A 10684-nucleotide genomic window follows, 5' to 3' on the forward strand; every position below is an offset into this window, starting at 1 on the left:
TTTTCTAATAACAGAGCAGAGTGGAGCTGATAGTCACAGAGAGCAAGAAAAGCTAAACAACCTGACACTGAAGGCACTCAGCAAGTAGTTTAGAGAGGCAAATTATGAGGTTAAAGTGAAAAAAGAACAAGAAGTTGATCCGGGTATGACTGAAAACTAGAATTACAGCTCATGTGGGAGGAGAGCAGCAGAGGTGAGTTTCTTCCTCTTCCTTCGTTTGCCCTGAAGCCAATCAGAGCGACTGCCGTGCAAATGCTTTGATTTGTTTGATCGTGGCTTGAATTGTCCCACGCCCACTTCGAGATCAACAACATGCGTGTGTAACTTTAAACGCCAAGAGAAAACTGGGTCAGCAAGAGAGTAAAGAGGTGGGGGGGGACATGTGTTGGAGGGGGTGGGGGGCAGACATGGAGAGGATCCTCAGCAGCCCTTGAACTACAGTAACAAGTGATCACTTGAGTAATCATCGGTGATTCAGAGAGAAATGTAAGTGATGGTTGCTTCGAGGCATGACTGATTTGTTTATTTCTTCATAGCTTGTGAGTTTTTAGGATTTAAGTTTGTGTGAGCGAATAAAACTGCTGTTTTAAATGTGCTCTCGCACCAGGATAAAGTCAAAAGTGACTTTTGTGTGAACCCACAGGCACTTTCATTTGGTTTCAGCTTGCAGGAGCTCACACAAGAAGGGGACTTTTTTTATGGAAAAACAGGCTAATGTAAGCATGAAAAAAAAAGTTCTTATACAAGCCGAAACTTCTCCTCAAGTTCAGCCTTGTGATGAGTGCGGAGTCTTGTGGTGTGTTTAGTCACTTTCCTTGAAGCGATCCAGAGATGTGTCAACACAAAGACAGAAATAGGCCTGAATCTGAATGTCCTTTGCACGTTTGTCCACGTATCTCTTGGCTTTTGCTTCTCATTTACACTCGTGAAGTGAGCCGCTCTTGATGTGGGAAAATGTCTAATGTTATCCTTTATATCTCACACTTGTAGCCAGATAAAGAAGAAAATCTTCTGGTCCTGATCAGTGAAATGAGCAGCAGGAGGAGTCAGAGCTGGAGACAGTGTTTCTAATAGGTCTTGTATTAGTCAGAGCAAAGGGAAAGATGACCTTTTCTCTGCTGTTTATTTTGGGAAAGCAACAGGAAGAATGCTGGAGCAGCTGTTCTATTCCTGCTGGCAGGTCCCACCCCTGTGAATTCCAGTCCGCCACTGGAACGACTGTTCCCGCACTCATGCAGAGAGGTTTGGAGGGCGTACGAGCTTTGTGCAGTGTAAATAATATGTCCGTTGGACGGAGGGTGTTATGCAAAAAGCTGCCTGGGACACTTGGATCAGTTCTGACTGATATGTCTTTGGTCTCTGACAAGACTGAGTGGGATTAGGTGGAAGTTTCTGCACATGACACCAAATAGATGTCAAACCTGTTGCAAATTACGACTCATCTGCCAATCAAAGACATTGCTTGTTGTGTCTCTGAACCAGTTTAACAACTACCTGTAATAACGCACACAGATTTGCTTTTTGAGACAGAAAAATCTCCAACAATGGCGAGCCGCAGCAAAGAACCCACCGAGGATCCCAGGAAACAGAGCTTCTGGATGGTAAAGATTATTATTTTAAACAAAACAGCAGCTGCTGCGTTGTTCTTGATCTGTTCTGCATTCTTCCTCGCAGCCGGGAAACTATGTGCGTACTGTGCACCGAACTGAGCAGTCCTTCCAGGCCTGCAATGACATCATGGCTTGCTTCGTGGAGAGAGCAAAGGTGGAAAAACAGTACGCTCAGCAGCTCAGCCAGTGGAGCAACAAGTGGAAGTCCATTGTGGAGTCTCGTAAGTATGAGCAACAGAAAGCAGCTGACCTAAAAACGCAGCTACTCAACTATTGTGACCATTTTATCTCATCAGGTTAAAATCACCTGTAGGTAGTCTCACCTCCACATGCTGTGCTTCTCTATTTTTTGCTCCTCCAGGGCCTCTTTACGGCTCCCTAATGAGGGCATGGCAGTGTTTTTTCACCTCCACCGAGCGTCTGTCTGCCCTCCACTCCTCCATTGCTCAGTCGCTCACCGAAGAAGAAGGCGAGCGGGTGAAGACCTGGCAGAAGGAGACGTTTCCCAAGAAAATCTTCTGTGGGTTCAAGGAGAGCTACAACAACAGCACAAGTTTTTCACGAGCGCAGAAACCCTGGTCCAAAAAGCTGCAGAAGGTCCAGCACAGATTTGTCATTTGTAACTTGCTTGTTTGTGCAAAGACGTAAATGTGAACATGTATAAATATGCATTTAAAGGATTAGCTGGTCATGTTTAAAGATGTTCTGTCAAATAATTAAAAATACCTATACTGTACAGAGTGTGGGAAAAAATATGGACGCCATTGTCCAGGCTAGGCTAACAGCTAAGTTAGTTAGGTAGTTGAATTTCTTTGATATATGTCTCGACATGTGCTCCGATCCATGTCAGGGACAGAGATTCCTGTAGCCTTCAGCCTGTTGATGCAGGAGGTTGCTGGTCCTCTTCCTCTGGGACCATGTGCTGGTTCCCAGAATAAAATCCATCTAAGACATTCTTTCTTGGCTCTGGAACAATGACCAGCAAAATGAAGTCATCTAATTTGAATCACTTCTGATACTGGGAGGTCTTTGTAAAGGCCCTTGTTTGTCACCTTATATTGCCATTTGACACTGAGTGCATGTCCCAGTGATTCCCAACTGTGATCCTTGAGGAACACCATGCTACGTTGTAGTTGTTTCTCTGCTCTGACACACCTGATTTTAATTAATGGGTAATTAATAGGCTTCTGCAGAACACGAGGAAGTAATTAAATCACTGAATCAGATGTGTTGGAGCAGGGAAACAACTAAAACATGGATAAACAGGATGGTGTTCCTCAAGGACCAGGGTTGGGAACCACTGGTATAAGCAGACAAGTAAAACACACATTTAATCTCTTTTGTTGTGTTTTGATGTGACCATGTTTCTGGCCCATATAGAAGAACTCTTTGAACTGCTACCTTAAAGAACATTATCTTTAGTTTCCTTGAGAGTGACGAATGCCAGATTTTATTGAGTTTGACGATTGCTGACCAAGCCTGAGCTTTTTTGACACTTAGTTCCTTCTCACTGGAGGAGAGCCGTGCTCCAAGATATCTGTAATCCTTCATCTGTTTGCTCAGGTCTTCTGTGAGTGCACTCAGTTTCCCAGAAGCATTGTACATCATTACTTCTGTCTTGTTGGCATTCATTTGTAGTCCAACTTCTTGAGCTGCAGCTTCAAGGCGAGTTAAAGAGATTTACATCTCAGACACAGTTTGACAGCAGACAAAGGTCATCTGCAAATTGTCAGTGATTACGTTTTCTGGATGGTTTTGATTCCTGGCAGTAGTTTTATTGAGCGTAAAGACAAGATGTTCATGGTCTTGTAAGGTACGCCTTATTACAAAGTCCACCACGATAATAAAATGGTATGGAGCAAGGTCTCTCCTTGTAGCACCCCTGCTAGGACTTCAAAAGAGTTTGTTTCACTGTCATCAGACAACAAATGTGTTGTTAGGGCAGCTGTGGTTGAGTGGTTAGAGCCGTCGCCCTCCAATGGGAGGTTGGAGGGCGATTGGGGGTTCGAGTTGGGGGTTCGATTCCACCAGCAGTCACATGCTGAATTGTCCCTGAGCAAGACAACGAACCCCTCATTGCCTCCGAAGTGTGTCCCATCGGTGTATGAATGTGATGAAGCACTGATTAGTCTTTGTATAGATCTAGTAGAGTGATGTATGAATGGGTAAATGAGGCACAGATTGTAATGTAAAGCATTTTGAGTATCTTCACAAGATAAAAAGGTGCTATATACGTACAGTCCATTTACCATTTGTTAAACATGATGTTTATGGCCTGGTCTATTTTTTTTCCCCTGGAATACCATAGGCTCGTATAATTTTGATCATTATTTTCCTGTCAGGTGAATCAAAAGCTTTTTTGAGCTAAAGAATGTTAAATAATGCTGAGTTAGCTAATACATAACAGCAGTATGATATTTTAAAGAAAGAGTTGTTTCATAAGGCTGAAAAATAAAAATGGGCTCTTGTTTGGCTAACCAATAGCCTAGCCTGGAGGAAGACTAAATAAAAAATAAAAATTAAAAAAAAGATTTTGAAATACTAATTCTTAAAAGACTAATAGAAGTCATGTGAGCTGTTCCACCACAACCTTAAATTATATTAAGTCAGAACTGGAATAACTTGTGGAATCTGTGGATCTTCTGGGTCTTTGTGAATCTGGCTTTGGCATTTTTTTTTGTATGCTCTAACTAAACTGGGATATGACTTCAGGGTCTTTGGGCTGCTGTGTGTGTGTGTGTGTGTTGGGGGGGGGGGGGGGGGGAAGCTGCAAGGAAAGGCCCACACCTAGGGAGTTTAGTTATTTAGGTGAGAGGGAGGCTTGAGTAAGGTTTAAGCAGGCGGCAAAAATTCAATTAACATCCCAGCCGAACACGCTGTCATTAGTTTAATTTGTCAGCAGTTTTAATGTTGTGGTTGAACATTTTACTTGCAGTCTAATGCAGCCTTGGCAGATATTTCAACTTTGTGTTGAAAGGTGGAACAAAAGTTCACTGTAGCAGCATAACTGCCTGAAGAAAAAGTTTGCTTTTGTTCAGACAACTAGGACCCGAGTACAAAAGTTTCATACATTCATATAATAATGAAAGCCTGGCATTTCTTGAAAGAATACATATTGTCTGCCCTCTTTTCTGCCAGAATTCAACATAACGTCTTATGCTGCGAAGTGACAGACTTGCAGCTGTTTTAGTCAAACAGAAAAAAATAATTTTATTCACGATCTCGTGCAATATTAAAGATCTTACACAACCTGTTGGAGCTCAGAGTATGTGTTGTGAATGACTCTAAACCACAACCTCAGTCATCTTTAGCTCCATATCTTCAAATCCAGCTCTGATAGGCACGTTTGTGTTTGTTTCTGAGAGATTCACTTAAGTCTGTCAAGTGGTTCAAGGGATATTTTGCTAACATGCAAAGACCTTATTTTAAAAATGCTAATGATTTTTTCAACATCGTGTCACTATCTGAGCGTGAGGTTGAATCCAGGGTGCAGACAGAACTCGTGGATTAGAAAAGGATATTTATTATTCACAACAAAAAGGGCTGACGTGGCAGCAAAACTTACATGTGGGGAGGTGATCACGGGAGGAGCAGGAACAGAACATGAAAGGAAGGAGAACAATCCACGGACAGTGAGAAGGGGACAAGACAGAATATATAGGAACACCTTTGATTGACAATGAAGGACACCTGAGGTGATTAGAGTAGGGGACAGGTTTGTAGGAGCCAGATCAACACAGGGGTGACAAGCAACACACACCGATCCTCACTGAAGAATTTTATTTTAAGTTTTAAAAATATTATCTGTTGCTCACATTTACAGTTTTAAGCTAGCAGTTACCAAGCTGCTGTCATGACATCCACATGTTGGAAGCCTTTGTTTCTCATTGTTCTTGGCTGTCAGGACACCAAGTCCTGGCCCAAGAATACATCCCTCAGTTCTGCTGCTTTTAGCATAAAACTAATATTGAACTGTTCTGACATGGAGACTGGTTTGAATAATATTAATACTACACATGTGAATGTATCTTTAACAGTTGGAGAAGGTCCGGGTCGCATACCACAAGTCCTGTCAGACGGAGCAAGCAGCTCTCGACAAAGAGAAGCAAGCGAATGAAAACTCTGAGATGAGTGAAGCGAAAAAGCAGAAGATCAGGGAGGCCAAAGAGAAAGCTGCAGAGGAGAAAGACAAGGTGAGGAGAGACTTTAACCTACTGCAGAACTTCAGTTTATTTTTGAATCAGTGCTCAAAGTGAGCTGGTACTCACAGTACTAGCACTTCTAAATTTTCATCCTTAGCATACCGCCACTTCTCATAAACTCACAGATACTCAGCGTCAGTGGATGAGAATCACAAACTGTTGTACAGTTCAGTCTTTTAAACCAGGGGTTCTCAAACATGTCCATGCCATGGCCCCCAAACAGCATTAGCTTCTGGCCGAGGCCCCCCTCGCAAACCCACAAACAATGCTACAAAATGTCCAAATGACCTGACTGAAAATTGTTGGATTGTATACCTGGATTATTGACTTTTTTGGTTTTGAACCAGTTTGACATGACTGTTGACGAGGAAGAGGGCCGGCTCCAGAGAAGGGGGTGTGCCAAAGACACCATCTTAGCACCAACATAACTGGTTTGTTCCACTTTGGAGTAAGCTGTTTGGGGAAAGAATCGATTTTGTGTTGTGTGTTTCTTTGACCAATGAAGCCTTCTGGATGGAAGGTGAAAATTTCAGGAAAAAAAAGTAACTGTCCAGATGACCTGACTGAAAATTGTTGGAATGCTACAAAATATGTAAACAAACATCAACTTTTAGAATGTTTTGACTTTTATTCACTATATTCAATTAATTATTCCAGCTGCTTAGCATAAAAATGTTATTAACTAACATGTTTTAAACACTATTATATTCCTAATGAAAAACAAACAAACAAACTGTTGACCAGAAGAACAAAAGAAATCTAACTTCTCTCTCAGTTGTGCTTAACTGGAAATGACAGATACAGATTGCCCTAGTGTGCAATTTTTATTATTATTATTATTACTATTTTTATTTTTTATTTTTTCACCTTCTTCTCTCCAGCTTTCTGAGGCCCTCCTAGCACACTCTGGCGGCCCCCCCAGGGGGCCACAGCCCGCACTTTGAAAAACACAGTTTTAAACCACTCCAACCAAATAAGCTAAGGTTGATCCATGTAATTTCCGAAACCCAAAGGACAATGAAAACCAGGAGTCATGACCCACTGCTTCTGACTGGGTTTGGTTAGAGGATCGAGTGACGTCTGACTCATGAGGACCAAAGATTTGTTAAAACTTTAGCAAGGAGCCCCAGAAGGCACAGCTGGTCGTTTGAATTGTTGAATCGATGCAGCAATTGTACGTAAAAAATATTTTGTGTTGATGAAACAGCAGCACAGAAAGGGAGAGCATTACTGTAAAAAACAGAAAATCTGTTTGGACAATATTGAAGTCTTGGCCATACAAGAAGTCGATTACTAACATGAGAGAGGAGGAGCAACACATCTGGTAGCCTCTGTATCAGGTGCCTTATTTTATGGGAAGCAACCCTTCCACTTTGACTGTCAGTGAGTGAAACTCCTGATGTGTTTATGAAGAAAACTGCTTCAAATCAGACTAAGTCTTTAACTGTCTCTGTATTTTGGCCCATAGAACAAATAATGATTTAATGTCATTGCCCAGTAATGACTCCAGTGTTATATAACAATAAACTTTCAGAACAAATGACAAAAGTTGTCAGATTAGAAAAGTGATGGCACCCAATGATGTGATATCACAGATGGGTTGGGTGTTGATAAGAGTACCAAACCTCCCCCACCCACCACACTTTGAGCACTATTTTGATTTTTTTTTTTAAAAACGCATTAAGTTTATTTTTATCATATTCCTAAGACAATATAGATCTGAGTTTCAAAGGAATTTTGTCGACCCACTGCATGTGGTAATATTTCATCTCTTGGGAAACTCAAAGCATGTGACCCGACCATAACTTTCTGCTCCAGGCATTTCCCTTGTATGGGGATGTGTTAATGTTACTGCGCTTAGTGTTTATAGAGACCAGCATGGGATGATTTACACACTTTATATCCTCCACGAAAGAAATACAAAGGCTCATTCTGGGGAGCATTTTCAACTCTTCATCAAAAAAAGATTTTTTCTGGACTGCTTGCAGGCTAAGGATCGATACGAAAAGTTGCTGGAGGATGTGTCGTCGTTCACACCTCGCTACATGGAGGAAATGGAGGCCATTTTTGAGCAGTCACAGGAAGAAGAGAGGAAGAGGATCAGCTTTCTGAAGCAAGCGTTTCTCTCCATCCACAGACATCTGGACATCACGAACAACGAGAGGCGAGTTATCCAAGTGTGGTTCACTTCCATAATGCCAGGATGATTGAAGGAATGGATTGGGTTGACTCCAAAAAGTTCATTTACATCCAGTAATTGCTTTCTGAGTTTTATTCAAATCCGTCCAGCGAGTCATGAGATACTTTGTTAACATGACAGGCAAATTTTGCACAAAGAAAAACATAACTGACTTTTAGTCTTTGGCAGCGTGCACTCATAATTTACATCTTTACTTTTTATTCTTGTTAGTGTGAAAGCTGTTTACAGTGAGCTCCATCAGACTTTGATGTCCATTGATGAGCAAGACGATCTCAAATGGTGGAAGAATAACCATGGGCCTGGCATGCCGACCGACTGGCCAAAGATTGAGGTGAGTTTTACTATGATACATGCAGATAAGGCTCCAACTCAACCGAGTTATTAGTTTCCATCAATTGTAAGCCACTTCTTGACTGGACATAAATAAAAAGAAATATATACCATTATTTTACATCATGTTTAAATTTTTTTTTTTTTTTTTTTTTACCCTTTATTTATCCAGGTAGTCTCATTGAGCCACAAGAACTCATTTTCAAGAGAGACCTGTTTAGGGAGCAGATGGTGGGTGGGGGTTAGGGGCCTTGCTCGGGGGCCCAGGGTGGGGCGAATGAGGGTGGAGGGGTGGGTGGGTGTTCCACCTTTTCCACCCACATTTTGATGTTAACGGTACCGGGAGTTGAACCTACGACTTTCTGATCACAAGCCCATCTTCTAACCTCTGTGCCACCACTCCCCCTAAAATGCTTGTACCATACTATATGATTAATATGTATGGAAGCCCATTTCCGCCATGAAAGAATAAATAAAAGCCCAACAGGAAATCCTAAGTTTGAGTTTTAAAGTCATAATTACAAGAATAAAAGTCATAATTATGAGTTTTAAAGTCATAATAATGAGAATAAAAGTCATAATTTTGACTTTTAAAATCATGCTTACGAGAAAAAAGTCATAATTATGACTTTTATTCTTGTAATTATGACTTTAAAACTCAATTATGACTTCCTATTGGGCTTTTATTCCATAGTGGGAATGGGCTTCGATACTAAATGCGACATAAAGTGGCGATGAAAAGATGCATACATTACATACCTTTATTTAAAAGGATTGATGTTTGAAGGCAGAGGGACATGCATTGAATGAATGAATCCATGTGCTATGCAGGAAAACTACTGGTGTCTGACAGGAAGTTGCATCCCTATAGAGTCACGGTGTCCGGCAAGGGACAAATTTCAAAATTAAATTAGAAAAGTTGAAATTATGACTTTAAAACTCGAAATTATGATTTTTAACTAATGTTAAAAGTCAAAATTATGAATTTTAAAACTTATTAAAGTTATGACTTTTATTCTCATAATTATGACTTTAAAGCTCGAAATTATGACTTCCTGTTGGGCTTTTATTTTTTCTATCATGACGGAAATGGGCTTCCATAGTATTGTCCTGCCATAATTTTTTATTTATTTATATTTTTTTCAGCAATGGGTCCCACCTGTAAAAAAGCTAAAGAGAAAAAAAAGAGACCAGAAGGGGAAAGAAAGTCGACCGTAAGTTATCCTGAACGGTGTGTTCATTTTATATGTAAGCCTTCTATGAATGAATGATAACAACATTGAGTTGAATGATAAATGTTTGAGCCCACATCATACTGACAGCCTGAAGTAAGTTTTCTCCTTCCAGAGTGATGATCGGGGGTGTGAAGGTGAAAGCGTTGTATGACTACGTGGGAGAGGAAGCTGATGAGCTGTCCTTTAAAGCAGGTGATAAATGAAGCATAAAGCAGTGCTACAGAAAGATAGGCACGCAAAACTACAGTTACATCCAATGTTTGAGCATTAAGATACAATCATATATTATATATATGTATATATATATATATATATATATATATATATATATATAGTAATGCCCCTCAGCATGCAAAATAAGGTGGCCGACAGCCACCTGTGTGCTCATTAGAGCATTTATTAACAACACCACCAAAAAACGTGCAACAGGAGCTGCTGTCACATCCACAACTCACATGCTCACCCCGTCTCACCTTTCTTTCTCTGTCTTACACACACACCTTGCACACTGAGCACCAACACACTTCAGAACCTGGAACATTTACCCCTTATGCCATAAGGCTTATGGGCACAGATATTACACAGCTGACCTCGGGCAAATGTGTGTGCCATCTCCATCCAATCATGCAGCTTCCAGGCATACTCCAGCCTGGTGTGTCTCCATCGCGGTCTGACAGTTTTTCAAAAGCCAGCTCTGCCGTTGTCCGGATCTCCTGGCCCAACATTAGCATGGCAGGGTTGCAGCATGTGGAACTGTAGACACTTGAACAATAAGCCATTAGGACCAGAGGGATTTGTCTGTCCCAGTCGCATTAGTGACTGGGCAGTGAGGATGGTGAGTTGCTGCTGCATGTGGTTAAACTGTTCCACAAAGTCATCACTCTGAGGGTGCAATGGTGTAGTGTGTGTCTTCTGCATGCCCAGACGTTCATACAAAGTAGCAAAAATCTTGGACACAGTTCCTGCTCTGGTCATTGTGGAGTATATTCACAGCCCCAAAATGACTGAACATGCCCTCCAGCAGAGCATCTGTCACCATCTCCTCCTCTTGATCTGGCAACATGTATACTTCCTGTCATGATCACCGGTCACTGCATGCTCCCCATC

The 10684-nt window shown here is 41.3% G+C and overlaps 1 protein-coding gene across 4 annotated transcripts in view; it reads left to right on the forward strand.

The window, feature by feature from the left end:
* LOC119423414 (protein kinase C and casein kinase substrate in neurons protein 2) overlaps positions 1-10684 on the forward strand; it is a 13118-nt gene continuing 2434 nt past the window's right edge. The window contains exons 1-9 of one of the 4 annotated variants that reach the window (XM_037690801.1): positions 1-193; positions 1527-1601; positions 1675-1831; positions 1972-2207; positions 5648-5803; positions 7801-7976; positions 8223-8343; positions 9489-9556; positions 9690-9769. In XM_037690801.1, coding sequence (XP_037546729.1) covers positions 1545-1601; positions 1675-1831; positions 1972-2207; positions 5648-5803; positions 7801-7976; positions 8223-8343; positions 9489-9556; positions 9690-9769 — 1051 coding nt within the window. In that variant the 5' untranslated portion in view covers positions 1-193; positions 1527-1544. Of the gene's footprint in view, positions 194-393; positions 487-1526; positions 1602-1674; positions 1832-1971; positions 2208-5647; positions 5804-7800; positions 7977-8222; positions 8344-9488; positions 9557-9689; positions 9770-10684 lie in introns of those variants that run through there. The other 3 variants (XM_037690799.1, XM_037690802.1, XM_037690800.1) reach the window with 3 other exon arrangements.

This window comes from Nematolebias whitei, chromosome 17 (genome assembly GCF_014905685.2).
Source record: "Nematolebias whitei isolate Nwh7 chromosome 17, NemWhi1, whole genome shotgun sequence".
Taxonomy (NCBI): domain Eukaryota; kingdom Metazoa; phylum Chordata; class Actinopteri; order Cyprinodontiformes; family Rivulidae; genus Nematolebias; species Nematolebias whitei.